The sequence below is a fragment of the Coccinella septempunctata genome, chromosome 5, assembly GCF_907165205.1.
Source record: "Coccinella septempunctata chromosome 5, icCocSept1.1, whole genome shotgun sequence".
Lineage (NCBI taxonomy): Eukaryota > Metazoa > Arthropoda > Insecta > Coleoptera > Coccinellidae > Coccinella > Coccinella septempunctata.
The window spans coordinates 12,459,442-12,478,232 of record NC_058193.1 but is presented as its reverse complement, the minus strand read 5'-3'; the positions used below and the strand labels follow the sequence as shown (position 1 = coordinate 12,478,232).

Below are 18,791 nucleotides of genomic sequence, written 5' to 3'. Positions count from 1 at the left end.
TCTCGGAAGACATCAAAATGAAGTTTGGACTAGAAAAATGTCGACTGCTAAACATAACGAGAGGGAAAATAGAAGATGGTACGTTCAAACTCAAGGAAGGTGCAGAAATTGAAGCATTAAAGGAAGGAGACACATACAAGTATCTAGGCATAAAACAGGCAAGAAAAATCAATCAGACCCAGATGAAGAAAGAATTAACGGAGGAGTTCACCCGAAGATTGAGGAGGATAATGAGAACTGGTCTTAACAGCAAGAATCTGATAAAAGCGATTAACACCTACGCTTGCTCGGCGCTGAGCTATTCATTTGGTATTATCTCTTGGACGACCACCGATTTAGCAGCTTTACAGAGAAAAATAAGGACGATGCTGACTAAACACAATAAATATCACCCCAAAGGCTCAATAGAACGGACAGAGCTGCCACGACATCTTGGGGGTAGAGGAATTGTTGATTTGTCCAACCGTATGTCCCAGGAAATTGAAGGACTTCGAAAATATTTCTTGAGAAAGGCAGCTTCGTCAGAACTCTATCGAGTAGTTTTTGTTGCTGATACTTCTACACCGTTAAAGCTACACCAGGATCACTTTGAAACCGTCGAACACTCTGCAGAAAGTAAAATGCAGAAACTGATTGGCAAACCTTTGCATGGGAGGCACGAGAATGATGTCAACCATGATTACGTCGACATATCTGCGTCGAACTACTGGTTGACTTCCGGAAGGTTGTTTCCTGAGACAGAGGGCTTCATGCTCGCCATCCAGGATCAGGTGATTCCAACAAGGAACTACAGGAAATATATCGCCAAGGATGCCTCAGTGGCGGACGATAGCTGTCGTTATGTCTGTGCGACACATGAAACTATCCAGCACATCACCAGGGGATGTCAGAAGTTCGCGGGCACGGAGTACAAAAATAGACATGATGCTGTTATCAAGATTCTTCACCAAGCATTGGCACTAAAATAGCAATTTCTAACTTCGAAAAAGGTTCCTCATTACAATTACCAACCAGATGCTGTGCTGGAAAACGAACATCACAAGCTCTACTGGGATCGCACTGTTCTCACAGACCGGAAAATAACCCACAATAGACCAGACCTCATATTGCTCAATAAAGATGAGGACACCGCACTATTCATCGACGTGGCAATTCCAAATAATAACAATCTTCTAGATAGACACACGGGAAAAATTTCAAAATACAGAGATCTCGAGGAACAAACCAGAAGACAGTGGAAGCTGAAAGATATAAAGACCATCCCTATTGTCATTTCATCTACAGGCCTGATACCAAAGAAACTACTAGAGAACTTGAGAAAACTTCAGTTGGACGAAAATATTTATAAAGTCATGCAGAAGGTGGTACTGCTCGGAACGGCGAGAACTGTACGCAAGTACATGGGAATGCAGAGCAACACCGTCTGCCCAGACAGGAAATGCGGTTGGAGCAGGAATCCAACCTACAGCAGGGAGCCGAGGAGCGACCCGGACCCGACCACCACGAGCCCGAAAACCTGGAAAGGGCTCCAACAGAGCTTAATCCTTTTGATATCTGAGATATCTGGGATAAGTGAATTTTCCTCTGGAGAGGAGTGTGAAAGCCGCAAGGCTAAAGTCATAATAATCATTCATTTCTAACAGGTTGTAACCCAATTACAGGAAAATTAATTTAACAAATAAACCATATGTGCTATAAAATCGGCGTGTCATTGAATCAGAAGAACACGCACATAAAACAAAAAACTGAAGAATCAAAAAGGCAAAGATGACATTACATATTCAAATATATACTTGTACATATATTGATATTTACAAATAACCAGCGTCAGAGTTATCCCATCGAAACCACGATTAAAGCAATCATGAAAATTCAAAACTCAAGAACACCCGCAACAACCTATGAAGTGGATCCACGTTTATATCACACCCATTCGATATCAGATTATAAGTTTGGCACATAAAGTGAACCGGTGACTGCAAGCTAAGATTTGTTCTACCCATCCTCGAATAAAATGTGTATTTATTTCGGCTCCCTAATCTAGGTACGAAAATTGGGAACTACTCCAATAATGAGGGAAAGTCTATCCGGTCATGAAACAATTTATGAACCGTACTCAAAGCCATTAATTTCCTCCTAGTTTCCAGACACTGATATCCAAATCTTGCCAGAAGGGCCCCGTTATCACAGCCGATGGGTGGATATTCAGCATCCTGCCTGAATACTAAATAATGAATGAATGAATACTGATAAATGCATTGAACAGTGAATGGAAAGTGCTGATATTTTGAAAGTTTTTACCCTGTCTGATTATAAAACCATAAGTTCCAGACACCGAAGACAGCGACTGTCTTATATGTGGAACAAAAGTACACTTTTCATCAAATATGACACCCAAGTCTCTAATCAGCGTTAACCTTTCCAGGACTTTACCCTCCATCTCATACTCATACTTCATTATCTCTTTCTTCCGGGAATACGATATAACATGACATTTATCTACATTAAGTTTCAGATGATTACGACGGCACCAAGAAACCAAACGATCAACAGTAGACTGCAGAGTGACACCATCATCATAACCTATAACTCTGAGGAACAACTTCAGATCGTCCGCAAACATCAAGCCGAAAATCTCAATATCATCAAGTAGGTCGTTGATGAAGAGTATGAACAGGAGAGGGCCCAGAGTTGAACCCTGAGAGATACCAGAAGAAGAAACAAAACTATATGAACATTCACCCTCAATTAGAACAAACTGAAGCCTATTGAGTAAATAGGACTTCATCAAGTTAATCAGTTCGTCAGAGAACCCAAATTTAAGTTTTAATTTAGCTATGTGACGACAATGATCTACAGAATCAAATGCTCTATGGAAATCAGTGTATATCACATCCAGTTGTTCGGATTGATCAAGGACTTCCACCAATATCTCCGAGAACAGCGCCAGATTACTCAGACACGAACGCCGGGGCATAAAGCCATGCTGTTCAGCACTTATCCTAACCCTAATCTGCGGAAAAATCGCACCATATAATACAATTTCGAAAAGTTTGGAGAAATTGGATAGAATGGAAATCGGTCTATAATTGCTGACCAAAGATTTATCACCTTTTTTCAGTATCCATTTGATTAATAGACGGATGTACTGGGTTGAAAGGTGAAACAGTATCCTTTATTAGTATTCCTTTCATGAATAGCAGATTTTTCAGACAGTTTTGATAGGTTTGATTTATATTTAATTGCATGCTGAACGGATGAAAATCTGTAGATACAATATTTCGGTCAACGGTGGTGCATGTACGGAATTTGAACGGAATTGTGACGGTGTAGTCGGTTATAATTATGTTCAATAACGGGCTTCAGATTTACGAGATTTCTCCTTGCTATTGGCCTTGGCTTCACGGAGTTCTCGACATCTTGGACAGGCACGGAGGGCTAATTCCCTACTGGTTGGCATGCGGAACTTGTTCAACTTCTTTCGGGGTGGTTCAGATTGGGTGTATGCGCTGGGGATATCACGCTGGACGGCAGCCTCTCTTTGACGGTGATGAGAATGTCAAGGACAGTTTCTAGTCAGTGTACCTAGCAGGCCGCAACTGCTGCAGAAGAAAATCGGTGTACCGGTGCAGTGGGCTCGACTGTGCTCCCCTTGGCCACATCTCCAAGACATATTAGGTCGAAGCTCCAAGTAAACGTTGGGCCCCATTGTGCCAACGGTACGTACTCTGGCTGGAAGGTCTTTCTTGGTTGTTACATGAGCTGGTCGGATATTATGTCGATGGATGTCATGCTGACGAATATCAGGTTGACGGCTATTCGACTGGGTGGAAATCTTCTCCTTGTTTATAAAATAACGTTTATCCTTCTTACAAGTATTTTTCTTTTCAGCTGGAATGTCTATCTCCATTGCGCTCTGCTTCTGAGTCCGAACAGCCACCTGTTGTGGTTCCTGCTCCCTGGACGGTGACGGGGAACGGTCAGTGATAGATGTAGAGGTGATCGGTTTGGGGCGATCAAATGCTTTGAGTGGCAACGGCACGTGACAAGGAGGAGATTCCGGTTCCTGGTCTTTGAACGGATCGACAAAGCCCAACTCCTGGTCGAGTCGGTCTAGGAACTATGAATCGCTCATGTTGCAGTTGTCTAACGGGAGTCTGAAAAGAGGTAAAATCATTAATACCTGGTATTTCTTAACTTTGTATTTCAATACGGTGAACACACGGATTGACTGGCGCAATTTTTTTTTTCAGGAAGATAATTCTTACGGATTCAGTCTACTGGCACCCAAAGACGGCGGACAGTGCCAGAGGGAAACCGGAGTTTCAGTCGGATCCGGCGTCTGCCCTCGAGGGTGGTTGGTAGTAGGGCGATCACCTCAGCCCGAAATCTGGGTGACCACAGACGGGGATTGGGCTGAGCCTGGATCTTGGATGCTAGCCATGATGGTAAAACCAGAGTCTTCCCTGGAGCTGGTGGTTCCTGTGGGACAGGTGACAGTTGGGGTTGTGGCGTTAACGGAGCAGCTGGTGGAAGCGATGCTGGCCTTAGTGTGGATAACGGTATCAGTGGGGGTGGCCGGGCTACGGTTTCAACTAACAGTATGGTATTTGTTACGGGCCACTCCCACTGTGCAGCAGGTCTCCGGTGGGACGGGTTATCCTGGAGCAAGCCCTCGATGTACCATCGGACGGGAAATCTCAACCGTTCTATCTCCGCCCGGTATATTTCGCCCAGGGATGAGGCCCAATGCTCCTCACCCTGACGGCACGGTAGGCCGGTTGCCACCTCTACGGCCACCAACCCCAACGCCCACAGGTCGACGGACGTGTCATACGGTTCCAGTCTTCCGTGAAGTCGGATGAGTCCCAGAAATGTCGTAACAGTTTTCCATTTTCAACGGCGTAGTCAGGAAAATTTGCTGGGTTTTTTTCCACCTCCTGTAACTTCTTGTTGTACCATTTGCATAGGGTTGTTTCTAACTCGGACAAACATACGGAATTCAGGGACTCCAATGGGTTTCGGGACAGGCTGTCGGCTACTTTGTTCATTGATCCTTTACCAAAGTCGAATTGCTGAAGGAAACCGGCCATCGAGCAATACTTCCGGACGGTGACTTGATGGAGTTTAGCCATTTCAGGCTCATGTGATCGGAAATTACGGTGAAATGGAATCCTTCTAGGTACGGTCGCAGTTTCTCTATTGAAAATACTATAGCTAGGCATTCCTTTTCTGACACGGAGTAATCACTTGTGTTAGGGCACCTCCAAGGCCCATGTCACTGGCGTCGGTTTGCAGAACGAACGGTTGGGTGAAGTCTGGACAAGCCAGTATCGGAGATTCAGTGAGTTTTTGTTTCAGAAGCTCGAAGGCCTTCTGCTGGTCTTCTCCCCATTTGGCTGACGACATGTCCAAGGTATTTCAATGATTTCCGCACAAAGTCACACTTGTCGGGGTTGAGACAAAGATTTGCTTCTCTCAACCACCGAAATACTTCTCTTAAGTTCTCCAGGTGCTCCTCGAAAGTTTCCCCCAGGACGACTATATCGTCCAGGTAAGCGAACGCCTCCGGTTCCATTTCTGGGCCAATGACGGTGTCTAGGAATCTCTGGAAGGTGGCTGGGCTTGCATGCAAACCGAACGGCATCACGGTGAACTGGAACAGTCCTCTTCCGGGGACAGTAAATGCGGTAATCGGACAACTCTCTTTGGCTAACGGTATCTGCCAGTATCCTCGCTTTAGGTCCAGTGTGGAGATTGACTTCGCTTTTCGGAGTTTATCCAGAATCCCAGAAATGTACGGCAACGGGTATGCATCTTTCACAGACACCTGGTTAACAGTGCAGTACAGAAACGGTATTTTCCATCTTTCTTCCTGACCAGTACAACAGGTGAACTCCACGGTGACTTGGAGGTTTCAATCACTCCCTCAGCCAGCATACGGTCCACTTCCTGATTGAAGATCTCCTGCATTTTCGGGTTTAGGGGTCGATATCGTTGTTTCATCGGTTCGGTTCCCAGTTTCAGTTCGATCTTGTGTTCAATCAGGTCGGTTGTACCATATAGAGGTCTTCGAACTTCTTTAATTCCTCGGTCAGAAATGCCTCCAGCTCTTGTTTCTGAGATTCCGTCAGTTCCAATAGGTGTTCTTCAGCGGTGTGAACTTCTGCGATGGTTTCGACAGGAGTCATCGGTTTCGAGATCAGTCGGCCTTCCAGAAAGCACTCGGCGTTACTAAGATTCACGGAAAACTTGAATGTCGACAGAACATCCATCCCCAGAATAATGTCTACCGGTAAGTTTAGTACCAGTAAGAATTTCAAATCAGGCAGTGTGTAATCGGAAATTTTCAGGGATGTGGTGTACAGTTTCGGTGTGACAGTGGTCTGTCCGGTCGCTTTTACTGCGAAACTGTTGTGCATCGTTTGTCCTGTGATTCCTTTACTTTCACACTCGTGGGATACGGCCTGACTGCAGAAACTCCTGGTCGCTCCGGTATCTATCAATGCTCGGAGGTGTTTGCCGGCTATTCTGACCTCTACTAACGGACGATTGTCATTACAGGTTGTTGGTGCCAGTGCAGTCAGGATTCCGGGAGATGTGGTCGTTTTAACTCTCTGGATCTGAGTGGCTTTGGACGGCTTTCCCCCGGCGGAGAAAGTCGTGTCTGGTTGGCTTGCGTCGGCGGAACTGATTCCCTGGAGCCGATTGTTTGGTGAACCTGTTCTCCGGTATCCACAGAAAAACTTGCCTGATATCGGTTCAGTTGACGGGGACTGTACGTCAGGTGAGGTTCCTCCACGAAACCTGGTTTTGAGGGTGGCCGGGTGTACTGGCTCATCTGCCACTGGACCAGTTCAAAAACTTTTCTTTACGGAGAAGTTCATCAAAAGTCTTGGTTTTCTAGAAGGCCAAGGCTTGCTGCAAGGGCGGAATCAACCTCTGTCGGATGAGCTGGATCTGCTCCATCTCGGATGGTTTTGTATAAGTGAGTTTCTGGAATAAGTTCTGCATCCGGGTAACATACAGAAGCAACTTTTCTTCAGGACCTTGTGTTCGTCTTTTTATTTCCTCCAACAGATTCTCCTCGTAGTTGACAGGCAGAAATGCTTCATTCAGTTGGTTACTAAAATCCTCCCAGTCGTTGAAAGTACCTCTCCTGGGAATAAACCAATCCCTAGCATCTTTTCGTAGTAATTCCTAAACTGATTTAAAAACTTGTCCAGGGATACTTTACGGAATTCAGCCAGCCTCTCCACTTCTTCAAGAAATCCGTTCACACTCCCAGTGCCATCAAAGGAAATGTTCCACTTGTGTACCGGGATAGTTGGTATTGTTGATCGGGACTCCGGCTCTGATCTGGCAGGTGTTGTGATAACTGGTCGGTCAGGACTTATCCAAGGTGCGGGTAAGTTTGGGAAAGACACCCTTCGTGTAGAATTAATCCATCTACCCTGTGTCGGACCCTCAGGTGTTGATGTCCCACAGTCCTGTGACTGTGTGAGTGGTATCGCTGGTAATTGTCGCAGTAATGCTCTACATGTCTGTCTTGTCTCATTCATGACCTCTTCTAATATTGGATTCCTTACAGGTGTACCAGTACATGAGACATTGACTACTACAGGAGGATCGACACCATCTCCCAAGTCGATAAGTGATGTCTCAACCCTTGATATCCTCTCCGGCTGGATCGGCGACATCCCAGGTGAACTGGGCACCTCCACATCTAAAAGAGACTTCTGATCTCGGTTGGATGACTGCGGCTGTCCACGATTACTCTTCTTACGCAGCTCTTCCAGTGGTTCCAACGCCTTATCTGTAGTTGCCTTCATTTGTTCAACTAGTTGTAACTGTGTTGTGTCTGCAGTGACAATAAAGTCCAGCCTTCCTTGAATGTGTATTAATCTGGTGTAAATTCGCGAAAATTCGTTAGCTGCTTTTTCACGATTGAAGAGAACTTCAGAAAAGGGATTCCACTAAATCGGTGAGTTTATTTTGGCAAATCTCAATCTCCGAGGCGGGATTAAATGGTTTTGAGGGTAGTAGAGGTTCATTAGACTGAAGTACTTGTCGTAGCAGACTCCGTTTAGTCATCACAGTACCCGGTATCGATTGTCCTCTCCGTTGTAATTCGTATGTAAGTTCATCACTGAGTAACCGGTTCACATCCATGTTCGACATATTATATTCAACACTAAGTCCGATTCAGAACGCACCAATATTTCACACTCGGTATGTCTTTCACAATTCGTTTAAGTTCCAAGTTCGACCCGTTAAGTTAATCGTTAGCCAACCTATTCACTTGAGTTCGAAGTGGGTATCGGTGTACCCCATAAAAATAAAGTCTAAGTCCCGGTGTATCAGAAAAAAAAAAGTCTAAGTCCCGGCGCACCAAAAACAATCTGAGTCCCGATGTATCACAAAAAAAAATTTTACAGGTCCAACGGTACTCGAAAAACTTTCAATCAGTCTCACTAAAATCCGAAAATATTCGATAAATGCCGCACACAATCGCAAGTCGTTTCGTATAATCCGGAAAATGTCCCGAAATTCGAATAGCACCAGAAAGCACACGTTAAATTCCAAACAGTTTTTTAAGTTCAATGGCCAGAATATAAATCACACTAATCGAATTTCAGTTTTCAGAAGAATCAGAAATAATCGGTAAGTTTCAACAGTACAGGTCAAAAGAAAATGAAAAGCAGGTAGACTAGTTATCAACAGGGTAATAGGTGATTCACTACTAAACCGATAGGTAAATCAAACCTATCAAACTTTACCAATTGTGACAATAAATTTTCAATGTTCGGAAATTCACTCACCTTCAATACGAAATTTAAACAGTTCAATTCAATAAATAAGAAATCGGAAATAATTTCCACTGATATTACGGTGTAATAATAGTTCAGTTTTTAACAACTCAATACAATAATCGGCAAAAAAAATAATCACAAATTATTTCCAATGAGGTTCAACAGTAAGAAAATTTCCAAAATATAGTCCAATTCAATTCACAGTATAACAGTTCAATACAGAGTGGCAGGGAATAAAGCACAGATCTAGTTTATTGTTCACAGTTTTCCGTTCAAGAAATAGTTACTCACTGTTCTGAGGTTTTACTCTGTTTCGGGAATTCACTCAATGTCTGGTCAATTTTTCTCATCTCTGTTGTTTCCCACTAGATTTTGCACTGTCCCTGCTCGGGCGCCATTTTTTGTAACGTGGTCACCTCGGAGAATACTTATCTCGAGTGCCAGCTCTTTTTTTCACTAGGAAGAATAGCAAACCTACCAGAGTAGCTGCTAGTCGGAGGCAGAGTTCGCTGTTATCTAGGGTGGTAGCGATAACGAAGTAGTCAAAATCAAATTATGTACTAGTTTATTCACACCTTCGGAAACTGATTATATGTAAAAGGGAGATATGTGTAGGTATGGAATATGAGCGAATCTATCAGCAAACATACATTCGGGAAATTCTATCCGGTCACGAGCACTTTATAAAGTTTATTCCGGATGCAGTGAAAAAATCAAAAGTTTTTCAATAAAATGCGCCAACCAGAACTGACGAAATGAATACTAAGGATGACCTCGCGAAGTGAAATGACTTGCTATACGGTATCGGGATGTAATTAATTGTATTTCTCCAATGAAAAGAAGCACATACAGGGCGGATCTATTCAAGACTTTTACTCGCTACCCCAAGGGCTATAACGCTCCATGACTGATAGCGAAGAAAAGGTCTATTTTAAGCGCAACTACGGGATTTCACTGACGACGAGCGGTATCTCTTATTCTATACCCCAAGGGCTTACGCGCCATGACTGATAGCGAAGGGAAAAGTCAGACTCGCGAAACAGGGTAAAGAACGATAAAATATAACAGAAAGCGATACAGTACAGCAGTGTCAAAGAAATAACCGGTGTAGGTCTAATTAAGAAACTGAACGGTAAAGACGGGGACCTACCTCCTTTATTCCAGGCACTCGAGGAAAATCAAACGAAAACTAAAAATCAATTTCTAATGGCACTAACTTCGTAATACAAAATTCATTTTATAAATTTGTTGAACGGTTTGTCGGACACACAATCAAAGTCGAATCGCAGAAAAGTACGGAGCGTAAACTAACTAAAGGAACTGAAGTAACAGAGAGTCAAAAATCTAAAGTCGAAGTGACCGTCGCAGGGAAAAATCTGCTTTTATAGGCAAATTCCCCCACACGTTAAAAATCTGAAAATTCCAGAATGCGACAAGAACGAAAAACGTCGTCAGCTCCGGTTTATCGCATATCAAAATCAGAAAAACGTCGAAATCTTCAACGGCATGCAAGAAAAACAACGTTAAACACAGATAAACGGTTTTTTACATTTACTCTGCCTATCGGAATGAATGTACTGAATATTTGAGAATTAAATATTTTTAAAGGCGGAAATATGAAAACGAAAGGAATGCACTAAAATGAACTCCAATTTTCCTCAGGAAACAGGGATTCATTACAAAATAATCACTTTTGTCCTTAGAAATCCCTTCAATATTCAAAGAAATAATTCCAATAATTCTACTCTCGAACTAGGAGGATCTTTTATATTTAAGAACAGGTCTGGTCTTCCAAATGATGATTCAATCATTCTTCAGGTGTTCGAGGAATGCTACAGGACCCTCATGTTGGGGAATCATCTCCCATAGATGTACGGTTATTAGCTTTGTTTTGGTCACATTCAGAACTATAAGAATCGATGGTGCGGGAACCTACGCTCGAGCTCACTCCAAACTTTGAGAATTCAAGGCTCTGAATGAATAAATGTGCGACTGTTTTGAACCGATTTGGAGTCATTGAAAAATCGAAACATATAGGCATGTTATTCATTGAAAAATAAATGAAAAATATCATAAGCAATTTATAAAATCTTCTGAAAACTATATTGACAATAGAGTACGACTCGATATTAATTTGTGAAGTCGTAGAGGTGAGGCCTACATGAACACTATGCCACCATCAATCTCTAGAAATGCTATTTTGGTTGAAATGATAGTGGCTAGAATAATGTTCATACTTGACGAGAAACAAATAAAAAAGGAAGACACATCGGCAGAATGGTCCGTGTTCATCCTCACCGATCTGTCGATGTGAAATCTTCAAGAATACATACATAAAATGATTCTAACAACAAGTGTATACGAACCGATCCGCCTAACCATTCAGCTAAATAAAAGGGGTTTTGGGGAACATGTCTCGTTATCTTAATTTCGAGAGGTATTGACTGTGGAATACTGATTTTATTAAAGCTACCTTTTCTTTTGATATTTCAGATTCCATCTCGTCTCCTGGTCTTATAATAATGCACGAAAACCAGTTGCTTTATGAAGCTTTCAGTATGAAACGAAGAGAGGTACACTCCATTCTCCAGAATGTAGCCAAAGAAACTACGCTACAGTGGATGTCAGAACTAGCTCTAGAATGGTGGTCGGATGTATGGATCAGAGGAAGTCTAGCCGAGTATAATGCACAAAATGCCTTGAGTGACATGTCTGAGAGTCAATCAGTTGAAAATGATTTAGCTGATTCTCTTCTAGAGTTTTTTCACTATACACTAGCATTACCATTTTCGAAGGAGTTGAATGGTGATTCAGCCTTCGTAAGGGCTACAATATCTTTAACTGATTACAAGAAGTTTGGATTGCTTCTTCGTATGGCACAAAGTTTGTCTAACAAAAATGATTTGAAAGATATTTCGATGAACTTCCTGAAGCAAAATTCGTTTCAGAAAATAAATCAAGATGATCTATGGAAAATTTTCGAGGGTTATGCCCCTAGAGGCACATTCGTTAAGCAAGTATCTTTCAGTGAAGTCATGGCTAGTTGCATGTATCAAGGTGGCTTTCCAGAAATAGAAGTCATAAGAGATTACAAATCTGGAACTGCAACTGTGAATCAGAAAGAATATCGCTCAAAGATCAATGGAAGTGGTTCCTGTTGGTGGATTCCAATTATCTATGCAACAAAAAGCGACAACCAGAAATTTAATAATGGCCTGGGGGAATGGTTGAAATGTCCACACAAAGCAGTTATATTGGAATACTTATCGTCATCCGATTGGCTCCTACTGAATTACAATGTGAATTTTTTATACAGAGTGAACTACGATCCGCTCAACTGGAAGCATCTACATTCGACACTCGAAAATCCCATGTCTTATAATGATATACCTTCTTTGAACCGAATGCAACTTATAGATGACCTTTTTGAGTTCACTGCAAGAGGAAATCTGACCTATGACTTCTTATATGAATTTTTGAATTATCTGAGGTTTGACAACAGCTATGCACCCTGGGCAGCATTTGCCGAAAATGTCTACATCTTGCATTGGCGAATATATCCTAATCGTGAAGCAATACATCTGTTGAATTTGTACGTGCAGAATGTATTGAGACGCCATTTTAATAACAGGAAATTGAACTCTCAGGGAGATTCCTATTCCACCTTCAATCTCCTCATCACCGAAATAGCTTGTTTTTTTGAACTGCCTGACTGTTTGAAAGAAGTTGAAGACGCTTTTTACAAATATCGAAAAATGAAACTCCCGTTTCATATCGAGTCACCCTTTTCAATAGATCTTCGAGAGATTGTGTTCTGCTATGCTATAAAACACGATAATAATGAAAACTTCAAGTTTCTTTCCGACGCGTTCAGAAACTCCACCAATATTTTCGAGAAACAAGATATGTTGAGTGCTTTATTTTGTACGAGGAAGGTCTCACTACTTGAAGGTATACCTATAAGTGGAAAAAAAGAAAAAAAAAGGAGCGTTGAACACAAGGAGGAAAGAAATTTTCAGATCAGAAATATAAGAGGACCATTACCAAGAACTGCCGAAAAACCTATAATGTTGAGATCAAACACACAGGGTGAAACCTCCAATATAGAAGTATCCACAGCAACTGAACAGAATTCAACTACATTTTTATCAGAAGAAAGCTCAACAGAGCCATCAGAGTCGTCCATTACGAATACAGATATGACTCCCTTAGACGAAAATACTACTATGAGTATTCAGGAACAATCATCTATAAAAACTGATACAGAAGTCAACAACAAGAGCAAGATAGATTCCGAACTCCCGAATCTCAAACATATTATTTTTCGTTGTGACTTCAGAGTTGTCTCAGATATTTTTTACAGAAACATAGTGCTAGTCGATCAACAAAGAGCACTTTATTACATCTCGCTTTTCACAGAGAGAATCAACACCAAAGAAGACCTTGATATTTTCAAAAGATTCTTAGATGAGAATAAAGAGAAATTCGACAATATAAGAAAAAATATTGAAGAAAGGATACATAACGTGGAACAAAATTTTGTGTGGCAGGGACAAAAAACTAAATCTGTCATTAGAGCTTTGAAGAAAAATTTGAAAGTTCGTAATACGAGATCAAATGTTCCGAAAAACTGTTTGAGTCACTCAGTGCATCTGCTGAGTATTTCAGGAGCACTCATTATTTTTTTGGGTCAATAATGAAATAATATTTAATAAAGCATAATTTTGATAAGAACTCCTTTTCATTATAAAATAATTGTTGTTGCATTTTATACCATCTCAGGAAGCGAGTATAAGCCATAATCATTGATTAAATGAACAGAGAATAGATGGACCACTCCAAAAACAAACTTCAGCGTCATCTGTTTTTACGGTACATGTACTAATTTTCGACGAAACAAAATAAAGAGGTAATCTGTAACGCTCATTTTTAATTTTCTTGTAATGATCATAGGAATCATAATATATATACTTACTCTAGAATGCTTATCCAGTAGTAAAAAATGCGGCGAAAAATTGACAGTTGTCGTTAAAGCGAATGCGCGACATTAGTTTATTTCAACTCGAACGTTGCCTAGACTTCCCTACCTTATGTCAGTCGAATTGTTTATTTGGTATAAATGAGAAATAAACATATTTCATTCGGTAAAAGAACTTATTTTTCGATTCATACAGGAGTTCTTGTCGGTATTGAACACATGCTTGGATGACTAATTGTGTTTTTATATGCTTTGTTTTAAAAAATCAGTACAATGATGTTGCAGGTTTCAATGAAAATATATCGGGATCTCGGAGGTAACGTGTTATTAATCCAAATCTAAATTCGTCGATAGAGGTATTATCGGGTAGTCATTGATTGTTTGACCAAATCAAATGGGCTGAAGATTGGAGTTTTATATCGAATTCCATGGTTACAACTACTAATTACTAAATATTTGGAACTCACAACAAAAATTCCAGAAGATCTTAACTTAATATCACCAATGCAATTCGATATTATCGCAGATTCGATTAGATGAACCTAAGTACCTAAGTATTGAGTGCGTATTATGAACTCCATGCAACAATTTTGAAATATCCTGATCTAGTGCAATACTTCTTTATACCATCAATGGAATTCACTATCAGTGGAACTCGATAATTCATTCAAGTTTTGAATTTTTTGTTTGCATTTATTATTTTCAATATGATAGATAAGTACACAAGTACATTTCAGAAAATGTGACTTGAAACTTCTTACCTCCGAGCAGATCGTGCAACAGTGAAAAATCAAATGACTGAAAGAAAACGCGTTGTTGTCCGACATACCTTCGTTACATTGCCACCTCTTCATAAGAATCGATCGACAGAATATTCAGAAACTCGGCAACGTTCTACTAGAAAATAAACTAATGATGCGCATTCGTATCAACGACAACTGTCAATTTTTCGCCGCATTTCTTACTACTGGATTAGCATTCTACAGTAATAATATATAATATGATTTCTATGGTACTGATCAAGGCAGAATATACTTGAAAATTTCTGAGTGGAAGTCACAGAAAGATTCGAATAAATTGCTCATTGAGAAATTGCAGTGGGATAACGAATAATACGAATCTCTATCTGGATTTTTCTCTGATCCGAAGAATCGAAAAAAAATCAGTTCATAATTGAAAAATTTATTGCATTGTTCTTCAAACACGGATTCATGTTATAATTGAAATTAGCTTTTAAATTCACTTAATTCTAATTACAAAACATTTCTCATAAACAACCATAATTCCTAATCACAAAAATAATTAAATATTTATACATAATATACGCATACTCTATTGAATATCAGTAATATATTTTTGAATATCAAACAATAAAGCATATGTATTACATGGAAAAGTTTCAGTAGAGGTTGATGTAAGGAGGTACCATACAATTCGGCGTATGATACAAGAGCTCTGAGAAGAAACCTCAGTGAGAAAACCCTGCCTCCTCGAGAGTATTGTAGGGCGGTGTTGTTGTCGGGGAAGTAGCGAACATCCTATGAACTTGTTTAATAAAGGTTTTAAGGTATTTTGAATTCAATATAATATCGCATAATTACCTTCTTCCTTCACGATTTTTGCACCCAACAACAAAGCACGACTTCACTCTTGCAGACATTTCGCTTCGTCTATTGAATAATTTATTAGTAAATTATGTCAATTCGAAAGAAAACAAGACTAGGCTCAATCGAAAGCTACTGTGAATGCAGATTTTTTCTATATATATTTTGAAGAAACCATGATAACAACCCTGTAGAATGGAAAAAGCAGCTAAGTGTGGATTTTACCCTGTTATCCCCTTCGTAAGAAAACAAGACTAGGCTCAATCGAAAGCTACTGTAAATGCAGATTTTTTCTACATATTCATATTTTGATGAAACCATGATAAAAACCCTGTATAACGAAAAAAACAGTTAAGGGTGGATTTCACCCCTATTCGTTATATTATGTCGTTCAACGAGAACAGATGTGTCAGTAGCGCTCCGCAAAACGAATTATTCTCCAAGTTTGATACTTGTAAGAATTCTATAACAAAAAGTGCTGTGCAATGCCCGTCATGACAGAAAATATTCCATCGAAGTTATGGAAAAAGAATAGAAAAATGCTGTGACAAAGATTTAATTGTCTTTGTACCAGCTACTCCGAGTGAAAAAATCGGAGAGCCGAGTGCGAGTACGATTGACGGATTCAGAAAGAATTATGTGTCAGCTGAATCAACAAATGTCGATTTGTTACTCAAAATAATAAATCAATTGGAAGAAAATGCGGACTTGTATAAGTTCAAAATATTAACATTGGAGAAAACCCTCGATGAGAAGGAATCTATATCACAGGAAATGAGAAAAAAACTCAAACAAAAAGTGATAAACAGTCAACGAAGATAAACATTGTTCCATCCCAGCCTTCAATTTCATGTGACACCGTGAACATTAAGCGATCTGCAAGTGATGATCCTGAACTAGAGGAACCACCAGTTTCGGTTCCCGTTTCCCAGTGCCGTGCGTAGAGAGTTCCGAGTTCCAGCCGTTCTAACCGCACCTATTCCAACTCAAATGTTCAAAACAAAAACAGTCAACAGGAAATAATCATTAATTCGAATGAGCAAACACCGTTTGAGTGGAGAACAGTATCCAAAAAAATCAAGAAAAAGGCAGAGTATCAGATTGGAAACAAATAGAATGGAAAATTCAGAAAACGGCTTCGTCGGTCAAGAAAAAAAGGCATGGTTCTATATAAATAGAGTGAAACCGCATGTGACGGAAGAACAAGTCAAAACCTACATCAATTCGAAAGAAAATTTTAGGAATGTAAATGTCGAAGTGAAGGAGCTATCTTTGGTCAAAAAGCGTGGACATCTTAAAAGTTTCTCAGTGAAAGTCCCGTTCAATTATAAAAATGACCTATACAATACTGACTTTTGGCCTGAAAATGTCGGGATCAAAAGATTCGATGTGTTGAGATAAATTCATCAGAGTAAAGCAAAACCAAATCCCTTACTCATTCAGAATTCTCGACAACTATAAATATGTCAAATGCGATTGGTTTATTAGTCAACAATATTAGTGCTGATTAAAAAAAAATAATAAAACATTCAATTCTTGTATTCTTGAAATGAAGAGCCTGAACCATAATTTATAATTCCATAAGTAGTAATTGATAGTTTTCCGAAATCGGGACATTTCTTGTATATTTGAATTAAATGTTTTGAATGCATACATCGTTGCCAATATTAGATTTCGAACCAAAAAAATAAAAAATTAGTAAAATTGAGATTGAGTATCATTCAATATAGGAACCAGCTTCCGCATTTGCCTAAGCAAAAATATAATTTCAGGAGAAGCTGACATAAGTTGAAGTTATTTTCTTTGATTGGTGAAAGTAAAAAGTAGAAGTTCTGTTCAAGGGCATAAAAATAGGAGTTTATGATCATTATCGGAAATATAGCTTGAAAATGAATTGAGTATTCAATTTATTTTGAAATGTTCTAAAGGCTTCATAAAAAAAAATTTCAATTGAGTCTTCAATTATCTGAATAAGAATTGAAATATATAACTTTCATGACCTAATCTTCATATTATTCACACTATGATATGCTACTGTAGAAGTTCGAAAGCCAATCTCTTTAATGGTGAAAATATTATAGATTGCTGGAATAGCAAAATAGCTGAATATGTCTGTCTTCTAAATTGGTTGTTGAAGTCTGATTGTTGAGTAATTTGATTTATATTTCATTACTTGGCTGTTTCGAAGAATCTGATTCTCGATGAAAAAAAATAAATAAAAAAAATTCATAAAGCATTTTGAACAACTGCATATCTTGATAGAAGCTATTCTTACAAGAAAGGGATTCAATTGAGTCTTCAGAGTCTTGCTTATTTCAAATTATGATTCGAAATAATTATAATCATTTCAATACCCTGAAAAATAATGAAGTTGGAGTGACTCATTTCGTATTCAAATATAAAATAGAGATGTGATGATTATAAATTACAATGTCAAATTCACATTGACGATTCTCTCTAATATTCTGATTGAATTTGAATTTTATTAAACTTTGAAGAGTTGCTAGTCAAAAGCTGATTAAAAAAAAATTATCTACCTTTCTGAAGAATGGGATCTGATAGTGAACTAAAATCCGAAATTTAATGCAATAACAAACTGGTATGAACTCTATTGAAGTGAAACCAGTAGGTGGTTCAAATGAAAATATACAGCAGTCATGGAAAGTCATATACATATTTGATGCAATAAGACGCAGGTACGGACTTCATTGAGTTGATAGCAAGGCTTCATGTAGAAATCTGATAGTGATTGAAAATCAGATATTCGGTGAAGTGAGAAACTGGTGTGTTTGATTTTGTATCAAAACCAGTAGGTAAACCTGATAACGATAAATCAGGTAACTCGAAGGTAATTGAGAATGAAACTGGTGAGTTCGATTTTGTATCAAATCCAGTAGGTAAATCTGATAACGATAAATCAGGTAACTCAAAAATAATTGAGAATGAAACTAGTGAGTTTGATTTTGTATCAAATCCAATAAGTAAATCTGATAACGATAAAGCAGGTAACTCAAAGGTAATTGATAATGAAATGAAACTGGTGAATCTGATTTTGTATCAAAACCAGTAAGTAAATCTGATAATGGTAAATCAGGTGAATGAATCGATAATAATTGAGAAAGAAACTGGTGAATCAAAACCAGTAGGTAAATCTGATATCAACACTTTGTCAAAAGCGAAAGAACGTGAAAATTTATGAAATGAAATTGGTGCAGTTAGTATATGAGAACAAAGTGATTGTGATGAATTGGCAATTTAAGGTGGAGGTTAATATGAATCTCATAAGAGTGAATTGGGTTGAATTTACCCAAAATAAGGACGAAGTGAAAGAATGTCCAGAGTATCGATCATGAAAATTTTTAAGTTATATGTGTTTAATATAGCATTCCTAAATAT

The 18,791-nt window shown here is 39.2% G+C and overlaps 2 protein-coding genes across 3 annotated transcripts; both read left to right on the top strand.

The window, feature by feature from the left end:
* Positions 1-7,107: 7,107 nt before the first annotated feature.
* LOC123313723 lies at positions 7,108-7,888 on the top strand. 2 transcript variants are annotated; one of them, XM_044898709.1, is made up of 2 exons: positions 7,108-7,408; positions 7,592-7,888. In XM_044898709.1, exons 1-2 carry the CDS (start codon positions 7,303-7,305, stop codon positions 7,741-7,743), a joined length of 258 nt encoding a protein of 85 aa, XP_044754644.1. In that variant the 5' UTR covers positions 7,108-7,302; the 3' UTR covers positions 7,744-7,888. The 2 variants fall into 2 exon arrangements, with proteins under 2 accessions (XP_044754644.1, XP_044754643.1); XM_044898708.1 differs by having other exon boundaries at positions 7,108-7,528.
* A 3,447-nt stretch (positions 7,889-11,335) lies between these two features.
* LOC123314010 (aminopeptidase Q-like) lies at positions 11,336-13,510 on the top strand. The gene has a single exon (XM_044899121.1). The coding sequence runs from the start codon at positions 11,336-11,338 to the stop codon at positions 13,508-13,510; it is 2,175 nt and encodes a 724-aa protein (XP_044755056.1).
* The last annotated feature ends 5,281 nt before the right edge of the window (positions 13,511-18,791 follow it).